Source organism: Sinocyclocheilus anshuiensis, unplaced genomic scaffold (assembly GCF_001515605.1).
Source record: "Sinocyclocheilus anshuiensis isolate Anshui unplaced genomic scaffold, SAMN03320099.WGS_v1.1 scaffold2404, whole genome shotgun sequence".
Taxonomy (NCBI): Eukaryota; Metazoa; Chordata; class Actinopteri; order Cypriniformes; family Cyprinidae; genus Sinocyclocheilus; species Sinocyclocheilus anshuiensis.
This window is the reverse complement of record NW_015546240.1, coordinates 182,068-209,132: the sequence shown is the minus strand read 5'-3', so window position 1 is coordinate 209,132 and position 27,065 is coordinate 182,068. Positions and strand designations below refer to the sequence as shown.

Here is a 27,065-nt window from a genome sequence, read left to right as displayed (position 1 = left end):
GTATTCATGTATTTTCAGATTTTATTTTATTTAAAAACCGTACAAAGAGTATAAAACAATAAAAAAGGCCACTTAAAAGAGTATAAGACAATAGGAGTCAATGGGAAGTCCCCACCATGATAGAAAAACAAACCTTTTTTGTCTGAAAACATCTTTTGTGTAAGAGCACCATGTGTGTCCATGTGGGTGGGTTAGCTGTGGTATTGTGTGTGCAAGTTTGGCCAAAGAAAAGGAAAACAAATGGCATATAATTCATCGTGGAAGTTATTGGCATGGGCACAAATGCACAAGTTAGCAAATAAATGATTCAAAAAAAGGCACTTTAATTGTTGAAAATGACACCTCGAACTTATGTTTTAAGGACACTGTAAAATTATACAATAAAGGGAGAGCGTGAGAGATATCAGTACATTCTTACCAAGATGGAGACGCAACATTGGTAAACAGTGCATAGCATCTTTTTTAAATGGAAAACAGTCCCACAGATCGGTGGTCAGAGAATTTAACAATCACAAAGAAAAAAAACAAACTCTCAGTGGAAAAGGAAATACAATAGTCCTTTTGTTTCAACTGAAAGTTCATGTTGCTCACTGGATTTCACTGTGTTCTGCCCCGCTCAAGTTTTTCACAGCAGTCACGTAAAGTCTCCGCAAAGCTCGGTGAGATTTAAAGTATGCAAACCATCACGTCCATGTTTTAGAAACCAGTCAAGCATTTAATTAAAAAACACACTCACTTATATACGCACCTAACATACATTTGTCTTCTGTGTTCTTTGTGGTTCAGAGGGCAAGCCCTGCTGTAATCCGTCTAGAGCCGCTGGAATTCAGCCATATTTCTCTTTCCTGGCCACCCCTCACCCCACCAAGAGCCCTATGTTGTACAGATAGGTACATATTTCAACTTGTATACACATGTGCACACTCACACATGACCCTGGGCGGGCTTGAGCAGATTGACTGGGATAATGAGTTCGGTCAGTGCGAATTGGTAGGATTATCCAGACTCCTTTGGGGAAAGTTCACCCAAAAATGAAAATTCTATCATTTACCCACCCTCATTTCAATCCAAACCTGTATGACTTTGCAAAATAAGATATTTTAAAGAATGATTTTTCCCCAGATTCCAGTGTTGTTTTGGACCAAATGAATTTCATTTGTATGAACGAACAAAAAAAAAAAAAAACCACACAAACATTTTTCAAAATAGTTATTTTGTGTTCCACAGAAGAAAGTCATACAGGTTTGGAACGACATGACAAAATGTTAAATGTTTTCGCTAAGCAGACGAAGTCTCACTGGGCTGCGAAATGATGGGTAATAAGCACTGATGAGGTTATATATGACTTCAACACTGATCTAAAACATATCTTGAACCTCCCTTAACATGATAAAAGTTAGTGATTAGATTGAGTGGTCTCAGATCAGTGCATAACGACAACCCAAAGGCACTTTTACACATATAAAGTCTAGTGGTATCTGACATCACATTCCCTTAAGACATAAAAAACACCCTGTATCGAGAAATTTTGGCATTGCGGCACGTTATACCAGTCGAGAGAAGTGCACTCACGCCAAAAGCATTAACCTGCTGAAGAATAATTTGTTCTTAATCCAGACAAACTGCAGATAAGAGTCAGACAGAATGAAGTTTTGTAATGTGTGGTATAACTAATATTATGACCATAGTTAAATGCCACAAAGAGTCTTGGCTCGTTCGCTCTTGCTGTATAATGTGATTTAAGGCACTGTCTTGGCAGGGACCCTTTAGCTCACCGACTTTATCAGTAAAAACTGGGGCAGAGTCCAGAGAGAAGAAAACATGCTCGTGGTTTACAATGAAACCCAAGCGAGTGTTTGCTCTCTCTCTCTCTCGCTCGGAAACACCATTATGACAGCACTCGATCATTTACAGTGGAAAAAGTAATCACCCTCTCCTCCTTCAAACACTTTCTCCTCAGGAAAAAACAGGCTCGTTTCGAGATTCACAGCGCTGTTTCATTTGGATAACGCCACGGCGTTTACGTTTACAGCGTGAGACTCATTTTGTGGCATTTTCATGGGAGAACATTGCAACGCTTGTACATTCATTTCCAAACCTCATGATTCTGAATTAAATACAATTTTATATACACAGGTTGAACCAACCAACCACACAGATGTACAGAGGACAGAAGAGATGGATGTACAACTAAGAAGAGGCACTTGGAGAGTGTTTGTATGTGTGTGCAGAAACGAAGCATTATATGGCCGCGACATTTCAACAAACCATGTAGCGTAGTGTTTATTTAACCTTTCATATGGCTGGCACCACGTGAGCTGGGAAGCACGTGTGTCTGTGTGTCCCTCCCTGACAGTACTTCCTCCTGCACCCCGGACTAGACAGCAGAGGGAGACTTGTAAAGATGATTTGTATCTGAGACAAAATGTATATGTGTGTTGTATCTTATCGCTGTGTTTTGTAAGCGTGGAAGCCATAAATACTCAAGAGAATGAGTGCTCTTAAATGCAACAAGCTGAATTCCTCTGTGTTTATGTGTGCATGTGAACTCTTTTAGGTCCTTTTCTTGTCCGGGCATGTTGCTCCGCTGGTCCGACAGGACGGGGAGAATTCCACAGTCTTGCAAACTGCCAGGATGCTTCTTTGAGGCTGGTAGAGCTGCATACTTCTCATCTTTCTTTCCTCTACATTGCCGCTGTCATCATTCTCTTCTCATATCTCTGTTTTTAAAACTGTTTTAGATCCGCTGTTCACAAAATATTCCCCTCCAGCGGACAAGAGCGAGTTCACACGTTAAACCCTATACACCATTGGCACAGATTCACTTTGTGTGAGTTTTTGTCTCTCCTCTTCGTTTTTTGCTACCGTTTCAAAGATCCACATCTTTGATGTGATCTGTAGAAATATACATACATTCCTCTGTCTTTAAAAGAAATAACCTTGTCTGAAATGTCTCTCATTCACACATCCTTCACATATTCGAAAGTCTTAAGGAAAGGAAAGTTGAACGATGAAGTCTTTTCTCTTTGGGTCGCAGCCCCAAAACGATCCACCCAATAGTAAGGTCCTGGGTTTAGCTCTTCTGATATGTTCTTACAGGTCCAGACGAAACGCTCCGAAGTAGCTAGAAGAGTCCTCGCCGTACACCATTGTGGGAGATGAGACGGACACGAAGACCTCGTCGCCTGCTTGCAGCTCAAACAGGCCGCCCTGGTACACTGAGTGAAGGGCGTATTCTGCGTCCGGAGCCCAACATTTGGTCCCCACTCCCTTCAGCAGCTGAATCGGCCTCAAGTAGGAGGTTTTCTTATAGATGCACTGAACCAGCTGGTGGCTTACGCCGTTTTGATCGCCCTCGCTAGGAGAGGGGTAGCGGAAGTACACCTGGGAGTACAGGTAGTAGCGACCACCCTGGGGTACGCGAAGGCGTCCATTAGCCAGTGTCATGTTGTGCAGATGGGCACCAAAGCTCTGGTTGGCCCAGGAACGTACAGGGTGGCGGCAGGACTGGTGCAGGTCTGGTTGAGGGGTGAAGTATTGAGCACCAACTGAGAAAAAGGGAGAGGATGGACTTTAGGTTAGCATGAAATGCCATTCGCAACCCATTTTACTTCTGTAAAGTATGTATTTTTGAGTGAAACATTTTGATATTCAATGCGACCAGTGTTGTTATTGTTAACCAAAACTAAATCTAAAAATATTAAAAACCATTGTCATTAATTGAAATAAAGCTGAAATAAAAATCTGACGAAAATTAGAAATGTTGCCTTGGCAACTAACTGAAATGACAAGGTTAAGCTGAAGTACTAAAATTACTAAAACTGAAATAAAATGCAGAAATAAAAAAAACTAATAAAAATGAAAAAAAGCACATAAAATTACTAAAAATGAGGCAAAAATTAAAATCTTATAAAGCTGAAAATATAAAAATAAAAGCTAATTCAAAATATTAATGAATAATAATATGTAGATACAAAAAGAAAAATGTAGAACAGGACTTTCATTCATCGGCAAGTGATTGGATTGTTAATTGATGAATTGCAAATGTTAATTATGGCCGGTAACGATAAGCTGATAATTTTTCACGTTATGGCTGATAACCGATAAATTACTGATATTAAAATTCAATAATATTTTGTGCAAATTAATAAAAAAAAAAGCAATAAAATCTAACATAAATCATTTTAAATGGTACAAGTGAATTTAGGCATCACAACATTATAAACATACAGTATAAAAATAATATTAATTTAGAGATTTGCTAAAGATTACATTTAACAGTGTTATAAAATGATTAGTGTTTTAAAGATTAACTTTAAGTGAGCATTAAAAAGCTGGTTTAGACTCCTCTGATATGAATAATTTTCATCCCATTTCAAAATTGCCTTTTATTTCAAAGATGCTGGAGAAGATTGTGTATGCACAGCTTAATGATTTTTTGGTGAAGAACATTTCGGTCAGGGTTTAGAGCCGGCCATAGTACAGAATCAGCTCTTTTAAGGGTTACTAATGATATTCTACGTGGCGCTGATTCTGGAAGTTGTGTTGTTCTGTTACTTTTAGATCTTACCGTAGCATTTGACACAGTTGACCATAAGATTCTCATTGATCGCCTTAGAGACCATGTTGGCATTCAGGGTTTAGCCTTAGTTTTCTTCATATTTAAAAGATAGGACTTTTTCAGTCAGTCTAGGGAATTACTCTTCATCTGTTGCCCCTCTCATGTGTGGGGTTCCTCAGGGTTCAATCCTGGGACCGGTTTTGTTTTCCCTTTATATGCTCTCTCTAGGATCAATTTTTGAAAAACAAGGCATTCATTATCATTTGTATGCTGATGACTCACAACTTTATTTACCATTGAAATGGAAGGATCATTTATCCATTCAATCTTTGTATGAATGTTTGGCTGAGGTTAAGTGTTGGCTGGCTAATAATTTTCTCCAACTGAATGAGAATAAGTCTGAGTTTATTTTATTTGGTAAAAAGGGATGTGTGGATGATGACTGGGGTTACTTCCTGGGAAAAATCTTTCTAGAGTGAAAAACCTTGGTGTCATTTTTGACTCGGAGCTCAAATTTGATCGTCAAATTAATGCCGTTGTTAAAAATAGTTTTTTCCATCTTAGATCTTTATCTAAGTTGAAGTCTATCCTTTCTTTTGAGGACTTGGAGAAAGTTGTGCATGCTTTTGTGTCATCTCGTTTGGATTATTGTAATGCATTGTATCTGGGTGTGAGTCAGGCCTCTCTCTCCCGCCTGCAGCTTGTTCAGAATTCAGCGGCTAGGCTTTTAACGTGTACCAAGAAGAGAGAGCATATTACTCCTGTGCTTATTAATTACACTGGCTTCCTGTACGATACAGGCTTCATTATAAAGTGCTATTATATGTTTTTAAAGCTTTGCATGGTTTAGCACCAGAGTATATTTCTGATTTAATCAGTTTGCATCAATCCAATAGGTCTTTGCGTTCTAACGATCAATTACATCTGATGGTTCCTCGATCTCGTTTAAAATGTAAAGGTGATCGGTGCTTTTCTGTTGCTGCTCCAAGGCTTTGGAATGACCTTCCTCTGTCTGTAAAATCTTCTCCTACACGTCCTGTATTTCAGAGTGCGCTTAAAACTAATTTGTTTTCATTAGCATTTAAAAATGTCTTGTAATTTGTTCTTTGTTGTTGTTGTTGTTGTGGTATATGTTTATAATGTTTTATGCTTGATTTTATTTTTATATTTTTATTTAGTCTTCCTGTACAGCACTTTGGTTTCCACACCGTGGTTTTGAAAGTACTTTATAAATAAATAAAGTTAAAGTTGATGGAATGACCTCCCGATCTCAATTCGAACAGCTGAGTCTTTAGCCATTTTCAAAAAAACATCTAAAGACACAACTTTTTCGCCAGCACCTGACCAACTAATACTAGCACTTACCTATTCTATTCTGTTTTATTCCATTCTATTATAAAAAAAAAAAACACCCTAGCTACGTGTACTGTGCTAGCCTAACTGAGACTTGTCATGGCACTTGTATACTGTTGTTGTTCTCTCGGTCTGATTGCTTCTATTGTTCTCATTTGTAAGTTGCTTTGGATAAAAGCGTCTGCTAAATGAATAAATGTAAATGTAGATTGGCAGGTTTGAGTGCAGGAAAATACAGTACAGAATACAGAAACCAAATACTACATCGCCAATCTGGCATCATTTCCATTCATGTCACCCATCCGCATTTGTACAAATGTCTTCAAGTTTACGTGATTGCAAACGCTCGGCTGGTCAAGTTTGTATTTACTGCATTCGGTGTTTGAAAAAAAAACAAAAAACATGAATTACCATTCTGAAACATCCTGTTGTAAGCGCGTTTGAGGAGGTGGTTGGTTGTCTCCTGTCGTCGCCGAGTCGGGGTCTGAGTTCAGCTCAAACATGTAAGGCCGGACAACATTTCGCTCAGCAGTGACCATCATGTTTCTATTGACCTTACTTGTGAGCATCACCAATCCACAGCAGGCTACAGCATACATGACCCTAGTTACCTGTGGTTGGCCTGGCCGTGCGTCACTCAGAAAACAACAGGCCAATCAGAAGAGAGGCTCATGAATATTAATTACACAGGCCAAAATCGACCTGTTCTTTGCAGAGCTCCTGAGAGAGGAGCTGTAAAAATATATTGAGATGGTTTTTGGTACTTATACCGCAAATATATATTCTTAAGGACATCAAGACTTAAAATAAAACTCCAGAAAGGTGTAAAATATGTGAACTTTAAGCTCTTTAAAAAAAATAAAACTAATTTTGTTTAACACTCACCTTTCATGATCTAATCACTTCCTGATTTATGAAAGTCCTGCCCTGCATTTTTCTTGTATTCAGTGTTCTTTTAGTATCTATTTACTATTATAGTATTTGTTAATATTTTGAACTAGCTTTAATTTTTATATTTTCAGTTTAAATTTTAATTTTAGTTTAAGTTTTAGTAATAAAGTTTAGCACTTTAAGACCTTATTTTATTTCAGTTAGTTGCCAAGGCAACATTTCTAATTTTTGTTAATTTTTTTTGTAAATGTTTTTTTTTGTTTGTTTTTTTTGTAGTTTTTCAACTAATATTTAGATCAGAGCTTTAGAACAAAGTCTTTAAGCTCACAATAAACACATTTGAGCCTGCAATACACTAGATGACTTTTGCCCAAATTTTTTCCCCTGATTTGCAGTCTAGACGAGTCGACGCTAGTTACTAAAATTCAGAGCCAGTCTGCAGAATTCGGTCACTTAGCATATAATGCTCAGTTTTTTCTCTGTAACCATTTATGAAGTCGCAAGTGTACGATGCCTTGTGTTTTAAAATCTGCTCAGATTTTAAAAGTCATGTAGTGTATTCCAGCCAGCACTGTAACTAGTACCGTACATGCACATGCTTTTTGTGTCCTCCATGTACTGTACATGACCCACCCATACATCCATCCTGCCAGGCAGAAGCAGAGTTTCCCGATGACAAAAATGCCCGGCAGACAGCTGCCAAGAAGAAATTGATTATATAACAGCCTGAAATTGTTTAATTATTTAGCTACTGTAAAGTAATATCGCTAAATATCCCCAAATCTTGTCTGCTCCTTTGAAGTTCCACTATAGCTGCTCGGATCAAAGTCCTGTTTACTGCATGCGTGCCAGAAAAATAAAGATATTTATTCAGTCACGCATCCCAGAAGGAAATGAAACCAAGTCAAACCAGCTTTGTTTCTGGAGCACAAGTCATAAGTCTGACCGCTAAACTGCAAGGGAGTGTTTTTCGTTTTTACACGTGCACGCATTATTCACAAACCTGTCTGCACAGTGCTTGGTGATGGATCACATACACACACTATGAAAATTGCACATGCCATTAACTTCAAAAAGCCGAAACTGTTTAATCGATGAGAACATCTATATTAACCGCTGTGATAGCGGTGGGCTTTCCTACACATCTGTACTTCATGTACAAATCAACTTTTGTCAGAAGAATGGCCCTTTTAAAACTTTCTGAAGCAGTAAATCAAAGAGCAGGTCTAGCGTGTTATTGGTCTTCTTTGAGGAATGTGGCTCATTGTGTTTGAGGAACATGCCGCCTGCTCCTCCATGTGCTCTACACCTCCCTTCCTCCCCAGTCTTTCTCTCTCTCTGTTCTTCGATTTTTCACTCTGTCTGTGACTTCCTCTCCTGTGCAGCCATACCTTCCTGTTCTGATCTCTCCTGTACTCTTAAGACAATCCACCAATCTTTCATTCCTCCCTTATAGCTTGTGAATTATGTGCCTTGCCTTAATTGGCACCTGCTCCTTGTCTTGGAACCTTTCTTCTTCTTTTTTTACTACTGTTTTTTTTTTTTTTGTCATGAATTATTTGCCTTTCCACATTCAGATTACCTTTGGCATTACTTAAAGAAGGGGCTGGATAACTGCATGTTTAAAACTAGGTGGAACAACACCAAATGTCAAGCTACTATTCATAATAGTTAAAAGGCATGTACCAATAGAATTAACCACTTCTTTAAATAAAAGAGACGGAATTCACATCACAGGGAGACCTAGTGGGCTTCATGTGCGCAATTATTTCTTTGAGCTGTGGAAGAGAGACAGGCATAAAACAAGTCTCTCTTCCATGGAAGGACAGAGTGTACAATAAAATCATTAGTAACAGATGAAATCTGGGATCTAATTCCAGCAGTCTTATCAATTAAATTTTTTAAAAACTTTTCACGTGTCAACAGAACAAGAGAGTAATGGCATAACAACAGGATGGAGTACAGTGTTTATAGTAGAAAAAAGCACTCTAGAATTATGGCAGTTCTTCGAGATAATAGAAAAATAATTAGGTCTAGCTAATTTAACAGCTCTTTGGTATTAATTTAAACAACTCTTCAAAATCTCATAAGAAACCTGTAGTTTATCTTTTATAGCAGTTCTTCGAGATAATATCAGAAAAATAATTAGATCTAGCTAATTTAACAGCTCTTTGGTATTCACTCAAACAACTCTTCAAAATCTCATAAGAAACCTGTTTACGTTCAGCCCTCCTGCACTCTTGCCTGAGAGCACGGGTATTACTGTTCAACCAGGGCTGTGTCTTGACCTTTTTATTCCTAATTTCCAAAGGAGCCACAAGATCTAAAATATCTGAACATGTAGAGTTGAACTGATTGACCAACTGTTCAGGTCCAATACAAGGAGAGGGAGACTAAGCTAATTAAAGGAGAAACTACAAAGGCTGCTGAAAATGTACTAGCAGTACAAGGAGTAAGAGCACGAGAAGCAATAGAAGAAGAAACATTCATAATCTGAGTACTACATGGGAAAGTAGGGCTAAAAAGGGCTTGTGGTCAGAGAAAACAGTGTCTGCAATTTTCACCCCACTAACTGAAAACCCTAAAGATAATACAAGGTCAAGAGTATGACCACGCTCATGTGTTGGACCAGAAACACACTGTAAATGATCAAATGTATCTAATAAATTTAAAAACTCACTAACCAGGGGCTTTGAAGGGCAACAAACATGTATGTTGAAATCCCCCAAAATGAAAATATTGTCAAAAGAAGGGACAATAATAGATAAAAATTCAGAAAACTCCCACCAGCTGGGCACAGTCCAGGAAAAGGACCGTGAGAGTGATTTAGTAACGTGAGCTTTTTTAGGCTCATTGAAGACCACTCTCGCTGATCCTAATGATGACATGTAGATGGAGAAGAGAAGTGGTCCAAGCACTGAGCCTTGAGGAACCCCAGTAGCAAGAAGTTGTGACTTAGAAACCTCACCCCTCCAAGACACCCTGAAGAACCTACCTGAGAGGTAGGACTTGAACCACAGGAGTGCGGTTCCTGAGATGCCCGTCTTTCTGAGGGTGGACAGGAGAATCTGGTGTCAAAAGCAGCAGACAGATCCAGCAAGATGAGTACTGAGGATTTGGAAGCTGCTCTTGCCAGTCTCAGGGCTTCAGTAACCGAGAGCAGGGCAGTCTCAGTTGAGTGGCCACTTTTGAAGCCAGATTGGTTGCTGTCCAGGAGGTTGTTCTGTGCAAGAAACATGTAGTTTTCTAAAAGTGCTGGATTTACAGAGGGTTTTTTAAGCAGTGGGCTTACCCGAGCCTACTTAAATGCTGTGGGAAATGTACCAGTGTGAAGAGAGGTGTTGATAATGTGAGTAAGCGAAGGTATGACTGAAGAAGAAATGGCCTGAAGGAGGTGAGTGGGGATAGGATCAAGGATAAGTTTGGAAACGTCCGTCTCCGAGAGTGGAGAGAAGGAGGAGGAGAGTGTGTATTTGTCGTTATGAAGATATCATCAGTTTGTGGTGTGGGGAATTGGTCACTGCTGGTTCTTGTTTTATTTGTGAAGAAAATTGCAAAGTCATCAGCTGTAAGAGTTGATGAAGGAGGAGGGGGAGGAGGACAGAGAAGAGAAGAGAAAGTTTTGAAAAGTGTGTGAAAGTCAGAACAGTTGTTAATTTTGTTGTGGTAGTATGTCGTTTTAGCAGAAAAGACATTTGCAGAGAAGGAAGAGAGGAGTGACTGATACACACTAAGGTCGGTAGAGTTTTTTGATTTGCGCCATTTCCTCTCTGCAGCCCTGAGTTTAGAGCGATGTTCACGGAGAACATCGGACAGCCAGGGGGCAGAGGGGGTAGTGTGTGCTGGTCTGGATGAAAGTGGGCAAAAGTTGCATTATTAAACTTGTATACAAAACTTTGTATTATGCTTGTTATAGAGTGTGTGACATCACGTGCACTTCCGCCGGTGGCAATAGACAACAGTTGACGCGGTTGTCACGGCGACCGTCACAGCCCTACTGTGCAATGATGTGGTTTCCTGACATCTAGACTGAACAGCGTTTTCTCTACATGTTTCCGTGTTGTTGTTGCTCAGCAATGGCATGGACGCAATGTTGTCTGGGGGTTTGGCAAAAGGAGAGTGGGACGGTGGGCAGTGCTCGGGGTGGTGACTGAAGGCGGTGACTGAGTAGTTCTGACGTCACCTTTTTACGGAAGTCACAATGGTTCGTGAAAAATCACAGCTACTTTATGCAGGCTGTGTGCATTTGACTGTAGATTAGGGCTGTCAAAAAATTTTTCGAATATTCGTCGAATTTAAAATAAAAAATCCACATTCCACAAAAATCCACAATTTTAGGTGTGCGTCAGGCAGCCTTATCAATGGCGCACAAAATGCGACGACGATGTAAGTGTCGTTGCATTTTAATGCTTTTGTTAGCCTGTCCATTTGAACCCACTAGATGCGGCGCTGCTACGTTGTTCATTCAAAATATTGCAGACAAAAAGAACAATTAATGCGGGGTGTTGTTTACGTCAAAACTGAAACCAAGCCGTTCACACAGAACGCATATTTATCGCATTTTCTAGAGGGACTATCACTGTTGCACTCGCGTCTCGCACAAGAGAGCCGCATGTTTAGAAAGCTATGTAAAATGAATGTAAGTTCAACTTTTAAAAAACATGTCAATACTTTATGGCGGTTTTCCCCATCCCACTGCATCTGAAGTTTTTAAATGAAGAAAATACTCTTTGTGATTGGCTTTCGACCCTTTGTATTAAACTATACATACATGCATGATGCTGTTTTGTTTCTAATTGTTTTAGCAACTTTATTGTTTATATATGGTTTATAAACATTATTTTAAACATTATGCACTTTTTTCAAAGATAGTCATGTTCTTTTATTATGCTTTGAAGAAACGTGCATAATATTTTGCTGGATGCGCCCTCTTGTGGCCCCAGGACAGAAGCCAACAGCTTTTATCCCCCTAACTGAAATTATGCCTTTTAAATTCGAATATAATTAAAATATTGATAATATTTAAGTAAAAAATTTGAATTTAGTTTTTCATCCATTTTGACAGCCCTACTGTGGATTGACTGTTTTGAAACTTATATGGTAGTTACATAGCACCTAGACCTCAGTTATCATGAAAAAAGCCAGGAAATTTCAGTTTTGACAATATGGGACCTTTAAAGACTGATCTTAATGATTAAAAATAAGCTTTACAGTTATACGCTCAAGTTAAATTAAATTATTTTTATAGACTAATTTTAATTTAAATTTATTATATAATTTTTATATTGTTTATTTTATTAATAATATAGTTTTTCATTTTACTTTAATTTTTAGAAGAATATTTATTTATTTATTATTATTATTTTATTTTTATTTTTTTTGTGCTAAATTGATCAGTGTTGTTGACTCTAAAATGTGGAAAATAGTAAACAAAGAATAGATGGGTATGTCCAAAGTTTCGGCTGGTACTGTATACACACACACACAAAACGAAGCTCACCTGGTAGGCTGCTAAGAGTCAGGTGGGCTGATGGTCGCTGCGTCACTGTGGTCATGAACTTCGACCCTGATGTATTATATGAATGAGGCATGGCTCTTGCTTCTGAGGGAGAGACAGACAGTAGACAGTCGGCACATTCAGATAGATCATAAAATATTTACTGGTGTTGCACAAGACATTTTAACCTGCTATTTGAACCACACTGTGTTTTGGTACAGTCTAATTTTGTCATTGTTCCTGGTGTCTCTAGCATTGTGCTGTATGCTGTCATTGTGATTATGCTGATTACAAAGAGTGACTGATCATATACTCACCGTGGAAAGCCTGTTTGGAGATGATACTGTCTGTAACCTGTGAAAAAAAAAAGAGAAAAAAAGTCCCATTAGTACTGTGACATGATGATTCTTCAAATTCTAGATTGTTAACAGGAATGTGAAACTGGATGATTCAGTTTTATGAGCATGTCTTTTCTTCTTTTTGGTTTTTGTTGGCAGATGACTGCAGTTAAAGTTTACCTCAAGTTACAAAACAGCAACATAAGTTAATTGTCCATTTTATTACAGAAACACTTCTATGTTTTTCAGCCTTTGAAGACGGCGGTTTCTAAGGACAGAAATGATCTCTTTGTGTTGAGCTGGAACAGCTAAGAATAGTTTTTAAGGTCACCTTTCTCAAGGGCAGTTTTTCAGTAGTCTGTGACGGCCGTATTTCAACCAGTCAAACCCCAGTATCCAGATCATTAGTCCCACCGGCTGGGTCTTGAACTAAAAACACTCTGATTACTGGCTCGTTTCCATCGCCTCAGGTCAGCCTCAGCTCTGGGATTGATTTAGTGCGTTCCAAACACCGTCTGATTTACCTAAATTAAACTAATTGAAAACTCGTGATGATTTGTTAAACATGGGACTGAATCACTGCATTAAAACTATTTAGCAAAAAATACCATGTTAAATAAAACAATTTCATCAGGAAAAATATATTCCATATAATCCATAAAACTGTTCAGATAAAAAAAAAAACTACTAAGTAACAGGCCAAAGTTTAAACCAACTCCCTGGTTTTGACCTCTCCTAACATTTTCCTTCCACTCTCTTGAATACTTATTGGAAATAGGTTAAATGCCTCTTAAACACCATATAGTTACAAGAAATATCAAATTTGGCATGTACGTTTTACAATGTATTTTAGCCTATGAAATGTATGATATTTTGCCTTTCAGTGTTTCGTGGTACATTATGTTGTGTATTACTGTCCGTGTTAAAATATGAACAGCTTTTTAAAGCAAACACTTTAATGTTAGCTTTCTGACATGACTGTGTTTGATAAATCAACAAATGAATGTTTTTTTTTTCTTCTAAAGGAATAAAAATGTATTCCCTTCTCTCTCTGTCTGCCCCCACCTCCCCAGTCCCTCTCTGTCTGGCATCATCCAAGAGTGAGTGTGTGATGGAGTCTCTGTTGTTCTTGGCGCTCTCTCTCTCCTCTCCATTCATCAGACAGCCGAGCGCCTGCAGCCTTTATATCGTGACATAATCTCACCTAGGCCACAGCAGAGATGGATTTCTGACCAAGGCTTTTACTTTTTCATCATTATAAATGATCCTGAAATCAATTCCACGTCTCACATATGGAGCAGATAAAGGGCTGTTTTACAAGCATGTTCTTGTACATGCAGCATGTCATACAAGAAAGACAGAAGGAAAAAGAGAACAAGATGGATAGACAGAAATAATTTCAATTGTCTTTATAATTATTTTCATCTTTCCAGCTATGCTGCTTTTATTTTATTTACTCTGCTAAGTAATATTCTACTATTCTGGATGGATGGATGGACGGACAGATAAATAGATTGCTAGGATGTTGCTATGATGTAAGATGGTTACTAGGGTGTTTGGGGTGGTTGCTAGGACAAATAGAGAGACTGATAGCTCCTGATGGAATCCCGTTGGACTTTCTGTTATAACTGATCAAAAGGATCCTAACTTTCTTATAGGAAACACAAAAAAACACCAAAAGTAATTTAGAAAGATCTTTCAACATTTTAAAACTCCTTTTGCTGCCAGTGCAATTTCCTTTAACTGTTCTACACAACATCCTATAGTCAATTAAGAATCCTAAAACTCCTGTAGAAATTTTGGTTTATCCAGTAAGATCTTATGGGATTCTTAGTTGATCCCAATAGGATCCTTTTGGATTGGTTCCCATTTATGACAGAAATTCCAATAAGAATCCATCACACTGAATTTTTTTTGGCTAGGGAGTCAGTGAGGTCTAGTTAAAGTGAGTGCGCAATCTGTTTTCTGTAAAACACAACATAGTTCAGAAGGTTGAGGCCAGAGAACAGACCCATACAAAGACCTCAACAATAACAATAAACACACTCAACATTAAACCTTTGCCCCCCTGCACTCATGTGCCAGAAAAGACGAACGACCAAGGAAGATTTTTCCTTCATTCATGGAGCAGGATGCGGGTGAGTGCATGCACACTGCGTGCGAAGAAAGCCATTAGCATCCTCTCCAGTTTAGTCACTTAGTCAAGCTTAGTCGAGACAGCAATCCAATACTTTAAAACAGCTGTAAGTGCCAGAGTTTGCTCTGTCATTGAGATTCTGAAGCACAGCGCGTTCCCTTCCTCCAGGAGGATTATTAATAAATAACTGTTGCTTTCCTTGGGGCATAGAGCACGGCAAACAATAAATCTCAGAGTGCTAGACTTTGCTCAGTGTGACTCAGGTAAATGGCTAATAACCCACAGTACTGATAGACACACACACACAACACTATATTTGACTGTGTACACACTCTCCGCTGGATAAAATCAGTGCACGCCTGTTATGGGCCTTTGAATGAATGGGGTGTGTGTGTATGCTTACAAGTTGTTTCCTGCCATTCTTGGCTGCTGTCTGAGGTCGGCCCCATTCCTCTATACCCCGGCCCCCTTCACCAGAGCCCTCAACGTTCCACTACAGAGCACAACAGTCTGACCTTAAGCACTGAGAATTCATCTCTCTTTTTTCCTCTTTCCCTCCCCCTCTGTAAAAGTCTGCATCTGTTCACCTGGGACGGCTGCTCCAGCTGTGCGTAAATTACAACCAATAAAAATGTGATCATTGGACTATTACACTTAAATCAAAAGTAAGCCTTTGTATGAACTAAATATTTATGAAACCTTCTGACCAGGAGTATGTAATTCAGTTGGTCTGCCAGTAATATGACAGACTGATTGGATTACATCAGTGAGAGCATAATTTTTGTGACATATATACTGTTATATAGTTTAGGGTCAGTACGAATTTTTTTAAAATGTTGTTTGAAAGACATCTCATATGCTTACCAAGGCTGCATTTATTTGATCAAAAATACAGTAAAAAACTGAAATGTTGTGAAATATTATTACAATATAGAATAAGTATTTTCTGTTTTAATATATTTTAAAAAGTAATTTATTCCTGTGATGCAAATCTGAATTTTCAGCAGCCATTACTTCCAATTGTCACACAATACTTCAAAAATCATTCTAATATGCTGATTTCTTGCACAAAAATAAAAAATTTCTTATTATTATCAATGTCGAAAACAGTTGTGCTGTTTAATATTTTTTGTGGAAACAGTGATACTATTTTTTTTCAGGATTTTTGAATAAAACATTCAAAAGAATAAAATGTATTTAAATGCGAAATCTTTTAAAAGTTTTTGCTGACACTTTTTATTTAATTTAATACACCCTTGCTGAATACATTTTTTTTTTTTTTTTTTTTAATATTACCGAGTAGTATAGTAAGACATTTATCTTGGTATACCATTCCTAAATAAATAAATATATAGGAATATAATATATTTATTAATATATTAGTATGGATTTTGACTTATGGCTTATGTATCACATTTCTAAGAAAATTAATTGTTTTATAAAAAACTGAAGACAACGTTTTGGATCAATACAGTCAGGTGTTAATTTATGAGACTACACACTATTAATGGTGCATCCAAATTAAATTGAGAGCTACTAGACCCCTAGTGTGAACTTTATGTCCACATTTAGCTTTAGTCTGGATACGAAGATTTGACATGACTGAACACCTGAGAAGAGAAGATGCCAACCCCTCCGAGGACCTCAGATGACGACAAACCTGAACTAACATACAAAACTACCAAATTTTCTTTAAGTTTGATCACAACATATAATCATTGCTAATTTGCTATTAATAGTGTTCACCGTTTGTTTGTTTGAATACATTAACTGCATGATTTTTACTGTACATTTCTGTCATATGGACATCACCTTGACATAGTCACCACTGATAAGCTACTCCTAAATATAATGTAGAAACTTTAATTTTCTGTGAAGCTGCTTTGCAACGATTTTTATCGTGAAAGGCGCTATACAAATAAACGTGAATTGAATTGAATTGAATTTAGGACTTACAAGCGGCTGGTGCAATCCTACCCTGCACTTTAAAAACAGCAGACAGGATTAGTTATGTTTGTGCCTGTGTCTTCTTCCTCTCTCTCTCTCGTCAGGACTCTCTGCCACAGTGACACTTAATGGGGTGTTAAAGATGTGACAGGCTGTCTTCAGTCTCTCTTTTGGTGTGGAGAATGGGCTTGAAGACTTCCGAGGCTTTAAACCCGACTTAATCTCTTTCTTTCTTTCTCTCTCTCTCTCTCTCTCTTTTTAGACGGAAGGTCGCTGCAGAGCACTCGCTGAAATTCGACTCTAAGTAATACCAGCTTTGAGAGCTCAGCACATATTTGGCAGGAGGCGAGCCATCGTGTAACTCCACGCAGCGCAACATGAGAACACCAACTGGACTGACCTTTATTACTTTATTAACGTTTTTCTTTTTTTTCACCTTTTTTCACCCTAGCAAATCTCATGTTTACTTGTTATCAAACCCAATCCACCAGCTAGTAGTTTCCCATAGATTTCTGAAACAAACAATACATTAATCCAGAGAAACCGCATGTAGTAAAACCAACCACACCATCAAAAACACGGTCCTTGAGCTATGATAATGCAGAAGATAAAGGTTAGAGGGTAGACTGAGATGGCCTTTGTGTTTGTTCTGAGGCTGGCGGAAAATCTTGCGGCTGCCGGGATGCCCCGAGTATGATCACTGCTTTCATCGTAAATCTGTTTCAGACGCCGGTGGTGATGCAGTGCTGCGGATGTGAGCCCGAAGACGAGATGCTTCCTCATCTAATGAGTCATTAGGAGAATCCGAGACAAGCGGAGAATGGGGACAAAACGTCCCATTTAGCTTTGCGGGAAACTGAGGAGGGATTTAGGGATATTGAGAGGACTCAAGTGGCTGCTGCTTCTGTCCTGTTCAGGGGTCCTGTTCAGGTGTAGGTTGAGCATATAATATTCCTTGGAATGCTGATATTATTTCTAGACTGGATCGTATCCATTCTGGCTGAGATGTTGTAGCGTCTTTTGATTTGTTGACTTGTGTTAATATTTCTGCATGTGATTCTCTGCGGACGTGGCCATCTGTTTGGAGAATTAACGGAACTCTTGCAGGGTTCGGCTCTTGTTAGCCGTGCAGTCATTCTGCATTACGTGTTACACCAAAGCCGGACAAGGGCCACGGAAAGTCAGGGAGCAACAATGATCAGCGGTTTGCATATACTGCACGTCTGTATGCTGTTTGTGTGCGGAGTCCGGCTAAAGTTGAGAATCTGGAGGACATCAGACTTTTCTTTTTGCTTTTTTTTGGAGCCCTCCATAATAACTACCAGGTGTTCTGGAATTCTCTGGATTCTGAAGGCCTTCGCTTCAGAAACATGCATTTCCTTCATCTCTCCTCACTCACTCATTCGCTGCCTTTGCCACGAACACTCTCTCGATCCTCCTTATCCTCTCGTTCTTTTTCTGTGTGCTTTACCTCTGTGCTGACATGAAGCTGGAAAAGAGCCCGAAGCCTCGGCGTGTGCTTGTTTGGCCTGTTTCTTTCTCTGCGTGAAAATATCTTCCTCCTTTATCTAAATCTGAATCTCACCCTCTAATTCGTATTGACGCGTGAACATGCAAGCAAATACATGCACGTATATGTTATGTTTTCTCTCTGTGTATTTTGAGACTTATGTACTCGTCTAACCCTTAAGTTCTCTTTTTATTTGGCAAAACTCTCCATTATTTGTTTACTTTTTCCACTGACCGATCCCCTAGCATGATCAGGGAATTCTTTAACGCACCATAATTGCATCTCTCAGAAGTGGCGCATGTGTTTTTAATTATGAGGCAAATGCCTCTGTCTCTGAGTGCCAATAAATTGTTTGCAGTCTCACTCAATTAGTAGTGAAAGATTTGACGGTACGCACGGGCTGTTGCACATAGCGGCAGGAGGGAAAGGGGTAGGACGGGGTAGACATGCTCCGTAAATCTGATAACACATATTCCCAGAGCCGAGGGACTTGGGTAAACAAAGAGGTGGCACGGAAAATTACTAAAGAAAAATGGCAGAAGTTGCGACACTTCCACCATAATGAAAAGCCTAAAGTCAAAATGAACCCTATTTACTTTCTAAACAAATGTTTCCTGGTTTTATTGTGAATGATTCATTGGTGCAGGTTGTTCCAAACAAAGAATTTCTTTCTCCTCTGAAACAACTTTTACTTTTCTGCTGATGTCACTTAGGCCATCAAGGCTATTGGATAATGTTAACCAATAGCCAAATAGTTATTTATTCAGTCTGACACTGATTGATAAAATCAAATAGGGACGCACAATATATTGGTACCATAACAGTAATCTTCTGATGTTAAAGTGCCCCAATTATGCCATTTCAAATATTGCCTTTCATGCAGTGTGTAATGTAGCTGTATGTGAATGTAAAGGATTTGCAAAGTTGTAAAGCTGGAAGTGCACGATAAAGAAAGTTATTGTCTCCCAAATGAAAACAATCAACTCTGAACAGCCTAAAAGAGTCGTCAGTAATTCAAATCCCACTTCCGTGACAGCGACATGTCACGGGGGAACACATTTCCTTAATGCCCACCTATGTTCTACGTTGGCCGGCCGCAAACAACTTGACCCGCCCTCAAACACTGTAGCTTGTTCGTGTGGTTAACATCATGTCGAGAAGATGCTGTGTCCTACGCTGTGAAAGTAAATTTGTTTTATTTTCAACTCTGAAAGATGAGTCTGCAAAGAATCAGTGGTTAAAATTCACAGCAGTACAATCTTCTTTTTTTTTTTGGTGTTCTTGTCATTTTGCTGATGACTGCTTCTCTATTTTTGGGGTACTTCAACGCGGGATTCCCAAACGCTTGCTCTTGAAAGATGGCTCAGTACACAGTTTATTTGGACCAGTTGGCTCCACTGAATCACAACCTGTAAGTATGATAAATAATAGATGTTTACATTTTCTATCGAGTGTTCAAAATACGGAACTATGGCAATGTTAGTGTATCGTTTCCGACGCGCAGTACGCGGTATATCACAGCAGACTAAGCCATCTGACCAATCAGTGCAGAGTAGGCTCACGGAAAGGAGTTTAAGAGACTGAATCTTGGAACTGCTTCGAACTAATCGTTTGAGAATCGTTGGAAAATTAGGTGATATGAAATGCATATTTTCAGAAAACGAAAGCGTTTTTTGACCTCGCATGCATGCAAACCTATTATAGGAGACTCCCAAAACAATATTAGGAATCTCAAAAATGGCAAAATAGGGGCACTTCAAAGATGTTTAATTAGTTTTATTCGTGAATAATGGATATATAATTGTTCATGTTTTATTTTAATTTATTTAGACAAAATAGAAATTTGAATATCTGCCTTAACATACAATACTAGTGTTCAAAGGTTTTTAGGTCAGTTTTTTTTTTTTAAAGAAATTCACATTTTTATTTAGCAAGGATGCATAGTGAAAGAGTGACATTATTTTACATGGATACAGTTTATATTTTAAATAAATGCTGTTGTTTTCTATTCATCAAAGAACCCTGAAAAAAATGTTTCACAGTTTCCACAAAAATATTAAGCAGCAAAAGCAGTTTTCAATTTTAATGATAATAATAATGAATGTTTCCTGAGCAACAATTCAGCATCAAATAAATGCAGCATTGCTGAGCATAAAAACATCAAAAACATAATCTATCAAAAACATTAAAAAATCTTACCGATCTCAAACTTTTCAACGGTATTGTGTTTAGTGTAAATAAGTGTTTGACTTTACCACTTGATGCTCTGCAAGTCTAATCACACCTTTAGAACAAGACTTGCTCAAAACCAAGCCCTAGGCTTTCAAACATGTCAGTTTTATTAATGTAACCACCACTGGAAGGCTTTGGGGGGAAAAAGCTGACACCTTTAGAACAAGACTTGCTCAAAACCAAGCCCTAGGCTTTCAAACATGTCAGTTTTATTAATGTAACCACCACTTTGGCTTTGGGGGGAAAAAGCTGAATGCTGAAGGGATAACCAGCCACGCCAGGAGAAAACCAAGCCATTTCCTTCAAATCTGAGCTCTGACTGCTAGACTGGTTCATGATCGGGACAAGGGGGTGACTCACCCTCTACAATGCTGCATATACAAGCATAAATGCCTGAAAAACTCTCCCATGACTCATCCATCCACTTTTCTTCCCTAAGGAGATTGTAATCACTTGCCAGGACACATTTATGGTAATAGCATGTTGCTTCTTGCTGTGAGGAGCTTCATTTGATACTGTTGTCTACAATTGTGCCCATGCATTGAAAAGGCAGATGATGTTTTTAATAGCTGTTATTAAGACACGGCTTGCCTCAACAGATATCCCAACAAATGAAGGCAGAATGTTGTGCAACAAGTACAATCAAACCGAGATGTGAACTCACCTTGGAAATATAGGCTTTGATACCCTCAGCTAGCTTGATGCAAGGTTCTCCAAACAATTGGGCCAGGTCTTCGGGAATGTCCCGGTCTTTATCCAGGGCGTTGAGCAAGCCCAAGCACCGCAGCTCTTCTGTAACCCCCTGATTTTTAACCTGCCAATAGGATAAAAGTTTTAAAACAAGCCCAATTCAGACACACTTGGAATCAGTACATTAAAATGAGGTTTGAATGCAACGTCATCCCAAGGAACAATGAAAATGGCACTTTGGTTTAGGAAGCAAATTGGGAAACAATCAACAGGGAGCTGAAGGCATACTCAATGAGGAAACAATCTGCTCAAGGCCGGAGCGTAGGCTGAAGATCAAAATGAGGGCATGTATCCCTCTTGACCTTTTCCAGGAAAGTAGATGAGAACATCTGCAAAGGGGCTTTCTATGGAAAGCCAGTGGGGTACAAGTTCAGCTCAAGACCTTGAGCCAGCTGGAGAGGTATGTCCTACATAATGAGGTACTTTCAAATGACCTTGCTCTGAAACCCTTGCTCTTATTTTCTGTCCCGTTCTCTCTCTTTCTGTCTCTGTTCAGAAACCCGGAGTCTCTCCAAGAAATATGTCGCCAGTTAAGGATCTCTGTGTGGAATTTTGAAGCCTTGAGTCACGGTCCGCCAAATCTCTTAATGACTCTCCAGTTGCCGACGGAGCGTGGCAGCAGAAGGTGTGTTTCGTTAACTCTTACCACGTTATGGTTTTCAAAGCGAGTCGGGCAGGTAATGAGGGTCCTACATGGTGAGCAGGGCTGCGCTCACAGGAACAAATTTTGCAATTTCTTGTGTGATCACACAAACGAGGCTGGTCCTAGTCCTGGAAGGACTTACAGTATTGGGGCTAGGCTCCTTTATTTGTGTTGATCGACAACCCGTTTGCAGTTTTGTATCATGGGTAAGCTTGGGCTGGTTCTGGATCAGCACATTAAAATGACTTCAGTATAAGCAGAAAAGTACATTAATAAGAAAGGTTAGTTTAGTAGCATGTTACATTTTACATTATTTACTGAATTAGGTTTTAACTTTTTTACAGCATCCATTAAATTATATTTTTTATATATTTCTCTATAAATAAATATAAAAAAATCATTGTTCATTCATAATACATAACAATTAGAGTTAGAGAGTCGGACTTGTACCCCGAAGGTTGTGGGTTCGAGTCTCAGGTCCGGCAGGAATAGTCGGTGGGGGGGAGTGAATAACCAGCACTCTCTTCCACCCTCAATACCACGACTGAGGTGAGACCCTTGAGCAAGGCACCGAACCCCCAACTGCTTCCCGGGCACCGCAGCAATATGGCTGCCCACTGTGTGTTCACAGTGTGTGTGTGTTCACTACTGTGTGTGTGCACTTGGATGGGTTAAATGCAGAACACAAATTCCGAGTATGGGACACCATACTTGGCCACACGTCACTTCACTTCATATAGGGTAACAAGGTTATATTTACCACCTGAGCTATTTCTGATCTTCTTTTTTCACCTGGAAAATAGAAACGCCCTCTGACAGGTTACTTGATGCGTCATATCTTGTGCTTGCATGTACATGTTCAAAACCTTCTTAACTGTAAACAACTACTTGTCATGTAAGTGCCTACTTCCTCGTATTTCTCTTTTAGAAATGGGTCAGTCACACGTGCCCTGAATGGAATCTAAAGTACTGTCCAGGGTGTGGAGAAGTGTGAGCCAGAAATTGATCATTTGTCATCATGAGTTACACCAAATAAATTCAACAACTCCAGGTCAATGCTGCTACACCCTAATATATGTAAACTCCGACAGTATTGCTATACGTAATCGTTCACAGATGGGCCGACTCACAAAAATCATGTAGCTCAAAACGCGCTAAATTAAGTAAAATCAACATAGATGGTGGTATTGAGTCACTGGTAGTGAGACTAGTGGCGCTCTGGAGGGTTTCTGATCTCAAAGAGGGCAGCAGGAAGGGGGGAACAATGCTTCAGTGTTAGCCCTCATTTCTGTAGCTCGGGAAAAGAAGCCACCACTGAACGTTCTGCTTCACTCCACGTCCATTGCTTTTTTGGGAAAGTATTAAATAAGAGAAACCAGGCGTGTAACTTAAATCCATGCTCCGGGCTCTCTGTCTCTGCATCTCACTATAACGTCTCACCCTTCCTCTCGCTTCTCTCTTTTTATGGTTACTCCTGATCCATGTGTATGTTTTTTCTAGTTCCCCCCTGCGGTCTCAAAGAAAGGAAAGCAGCCTGAAAGTTGGTCGTGATCTAAATGACTGAAGCCCTGCATCTTCGGACGAATTCCCAGAGGGCCACAGGTTTGTCTAAGCAGGTCTTCAAAGGAAATTCCAGCCAAATATTCATTTTGTGCATTTGGCAAAGAACAAACTCTGAGGATATTATTCTCTTTCTTTGTCCTTCTCCAGAAGACCACACTGAAGTCAAAACCTCTCTCTCTGGCCTTGGGTCGACTAGTCTCTAAAAGCAATAAATCATGTCACGTTAAGAAGGAAACCTCCTTTTTGAGCAAAGTTTGGTTTTTATTTAGACTCAGACAATGAAGAGTATGCAAACAAGTTCAGTAGGTGCTTTCCTCACAATGACGAGTTTCTCTAAAATTAGCGCATGACTACAAGTGAACTTTGATATAGGCGTGTGACACAAACAACGAGTTAAAGTTAATAATACAGTGCATAGTCAGCATGCCTTTGGCCCTCTAATATGCACCTGTACATACAAGCATTCGACTTTACAATGACCGGTGCCATTGTGTGTGGCAAAAGCCCCGGTTGCCAAGGGTAACAATCCTTTTTTTCTTATAATCACCTTTGTCTTGGCTTCTATCATTGGCTCATAAACCTCTGGTAAATAGCCAACGAAGACAGGCCATATTAACCCTTTCGCACGTGAGTTTAAAATATTCTAGCTGAGCCCCCAGTTTTTTTTTTTTTTTTTTAGCACATTGTCACTCAATATCTCACAATTATTTTCTTGCTTTTCAGCTTGTCAATGTGTTGAATTGATGACTGTTCCTTTGGAAAAAAAAAAAGATCTTTAATCCTTCAGCAAACAGTGACGTTTAATCCTTGAAAATATTTTCCTAGGGCTTTTTGTTCATGTACGACTGAAACTTCATCATAACCAGGGCCTGCGAAATAGGCCAGGAGATATTTCAAACCCTTCTCAGATTTATTAGAAAAGTAAGCGTCTTGTGCGTTACACAAGATTTATTCTGAGAAGTGAATCATTGCTTGGCCTAGTTTGATTTATTTAGGAACTACAAAAATAAAAAGCTACTCTGTGCTCCCTAATCAATTTAATTGCAGGACGACAAATTATAAAAATGCCTTAAATATCTCAAAGCCACTTTATATTTGTGAAATTTATCCAGAGCTTTGTCCTCTTGTCAGTTTTGTATTTATGGTTGAACCAGTCTGTGTAACACTGGAAACTATCCATGCCTTCTTTGGGCCTGGCAAACATAATGTAACTTGAATCCGCAAAGAATTATCAGAGAAAAGCAGCCACAATTAGCTATAATTATATGTTCTACATAAAAACCATGATATTAAAATGAGAACTAGAGGGAAAGACAGAAGGACATTGAATAAGAATAAAGACAGAACAAGAAGGAGAGGGGAAAACAAGAGGGTGAGAGAGTGAGATGTTGTGGATCTTGGCAATGGAAAATGTCACAGGAGGTTTACCATGGGGAGCCCGAGAGGAGACACACATTTGCTTGCAGGGTATTGCTTTACAGTGAATTTCTGTTATTGTTGATGAAAGGCCTGTCTAGAACTACACGTATCAACGTGTCAATTGAGGGAAAAGGAGATTGGGGCTGGTATAAACTGCAAACGTGGGAAGTCGTAGCCTAATGGTTAGAGAGTCGGACTCGTAACCCAAAGGTTGCGAGTTCAAGTCTCAGGTCCGGCAGGAATTGTAGGTGGGGGGAGTGAATGTACAGCGCTCTCTTCCACCTTCAATACCACGACTGAGGTGCCCTTGAGCAAGGCACCGAACCCCCATCTGCTCCCCGGGCGCATAAATGGCTGCCCACTGCTCCGGGTGTGTGTTCACGGTGTGTGTGTGTTCACTGCTGTGTGTGTGCACTTAGGATGGGATAAATGCAGGCACCATATAGTATTAAGACCCAGCACCACCTCCCAGCTCAGTCCGACGCCTAATCTAAATGGATTTTGTCAATCGTAGTTACTTATAAATAGGTCAGCTGTAACTCTGTTTAAATCCAATGGTGACAACTTGCGTGAGAGCTTCTGCCATTATCCTCCATATTGTGTTTACAGTCTCACAGTGTGACCGTGAATTAACCTCACTTTCTTTTTCCTTTCAGATGTAGAGCATTTATTTGAAACAATCAGTCTTATCTCACCAAGTGGTATCATTTTACAGGCTTTGCTGTTCAAAGAGCACTTTTATATTGAGAGTATTACAGCCCTGTTAGTAACTTCATGTATAGTTTTCATATTTTACTTTGAAATAACCTTAATATGGGTCCAGAGTTCATTAATATTCAACCGGATTTACAGAATCCTACCTCAGCCTTCCCTCCTAGGTTTTCAACTTGATCAGCCTTCAAAAATATGGCTTAGAGTATGATTAAACACATTATTTCATCACAAAAAGGCAGAGCATGATAGATATGCACTACATGTTGAGTATATTTGCTGTTTTCAAAATGACACTTATCCAATAATCTCAACATTGTGATTCTGCTTTATAGAATACTCATGCTGTATGCTATGCTGTTGTGTGTATTTCAAGCAACTGTTGTTATCTATGAATCCAGACAAGGCAGTAAAGCATGCATATGAACTTTTGAAGACAATGTAGCAAAACAACATGACTTCCTTGTCTCAGTCTTTTGATTGAGTAATGGTGTTTTCGTTTTTTTTGTTTGTGTGTGCAGTTTTGCAAAATTAATGCATGCTGTTAATAATCACACTGATATTCACACTGTCTTTATTTTAGAAATATTTTAGACATTTGTTGTATTGTACTTTTAATAGTAGTAGTAGTAGTAGTATATTAAGAATTTATAATATTGTTTTTATTTTTATTTCATTTATTTTTTTTAGAAGTTTATCCCCAAGCACACCTTAAATGTGATTTGATTATTCTAACAGTTTGATGGAATCATTATGTTGATGTTTTGTGAAAGCCTTAACGCGTCAATCCTGACTAAACAACAAATGGTCAGATTAAATGAAAAGAACCAAAACCATTTTCCCATCCCAATCTCACTGCATTGCTTGCCTAATATGCTAATAGCATTCCCTCTGTATCTTGGAATATAAACTGATGCATCACTGCTGCTGGATCTGCAACTTGGTAGCTAAATGTTCTCCTCTGCTGCAAACCGTGTTTCAAAATTTAGTACGCTGACTACCTTGACAGCATTTTGCGGCATCACGGGCACTGGAAACACGAGTAAACATGCTGTCTATGCAGTGCACTGTGTTTTGAACGCGCCTGTGATGCCCAAAAATAGTGGCACGAAACTCACTAAAGTCACGGCCTGTGAGACAAGAAAAGAATCAGTGCAACTTAAATAACTTTACCTTACCTGCGATAAAGACATGTTTAAGTAGACAAAGAGTCCGGTGGTCGAAGCGATCTGCAGCACGACCACCACGATCACCACCATCGCGATCCATAACTTTGACGGCGAGTCTCGACCACGGCTGTTCGCCGGAACCATCATGTATGCGCTGGACTCGCTGCTGACCGACCTGAAGTAATCCTGGTTGTTCTGAGTAGCCATGGCATTCCTAAGACTGAGTAGATACGCGGTTAGTGACAAACAAACAGAAATCAGCAACGGGATGAATAAACTCCTTCTTGTTGGCGCAGAGCGGCCGTGGGAGGGTAGAGTCTGTCCCACACTCGCGTGCACTCACT

General features: G+C 39.2%; 1 protein-coding gene and 2 long non-coding RNA genes across 3 annotated transcripts; 2 read left to right on the top strand and 1 right to left on the bottom strand.

Annotated features, from left to right (window-relative positions):
• The first annotated feature begins 5 nt into the window (after positions 1-5).
• On the top strand, positions 6-3,179 carry LOC107701537 (uncharacterized). Its single transcript, XR_001635655.1, has 3 exons — positions 6-890; positions 2,137-2,830; positions 3,100-3,179. It is a non-coding gene; the product is annotated as an uncharacterized LOC107701537 (long non-coding RNA).
• LOC107701536 (tumor necrosis factor ligand superfamily member 10-like) lies at positions 2,032-27,065 on the bottom strand. Its single transcript, XM_016503581.1, has 5 exons — positions 26,731-27,065; positions 21,131-21,280; positions 12,620-12,656; positions 12,306-12,407; positions 2,032-3,548 (listed from the first exon to the last, which is right to left on the bottom strand). Exons 1-5 carry the CDS (start codon positions 26,926-26,928, stop codon positions 3,094-3,096), a joined length of 942 nt encoding a protein of 313 aa, XP_016359067.1. The 5' UTR covers positions 26,929-27,065; the 3' UTR covers positions 2,032-3,093.
• LOC107701538 (uncharacterized) lies at positions 21,246-23,455 on the top strand. Its single transcript, XR_001635656.1, has 3 exons — positions 21,246-21,616; positions 21,713-21,841; positions 23,360-23,455. It is a non-coding gene; the product is annotated as an uncharacterized LOC107701538 (long non-coding RNA).

Bases quoted from the DNA above. Each gene is read 5' to 3' on its own strand.
- LOC107701536 (XM_016503581.1), bottom strand. From the start codon at position 26,928: ATGGCTACTCAGAACAACCAGGATTACTTCAGGTCGGTCAGCAGCGAG. The intron at 21,281-26,730 runs GTAAGGTAAAGT...TCCTATTGGCAG, and splicing joins TAAACATGTCTTTATCGCAG to GTTAAAAATCAGGGGGTTAC. The intron at 12,657-21,130 runs GTGAGTTCACAT...TTTTTTTCACAG, and splicing joins TCAAAGCCTATATTTCCAAG to GTTACAGACAGTATCATCTC.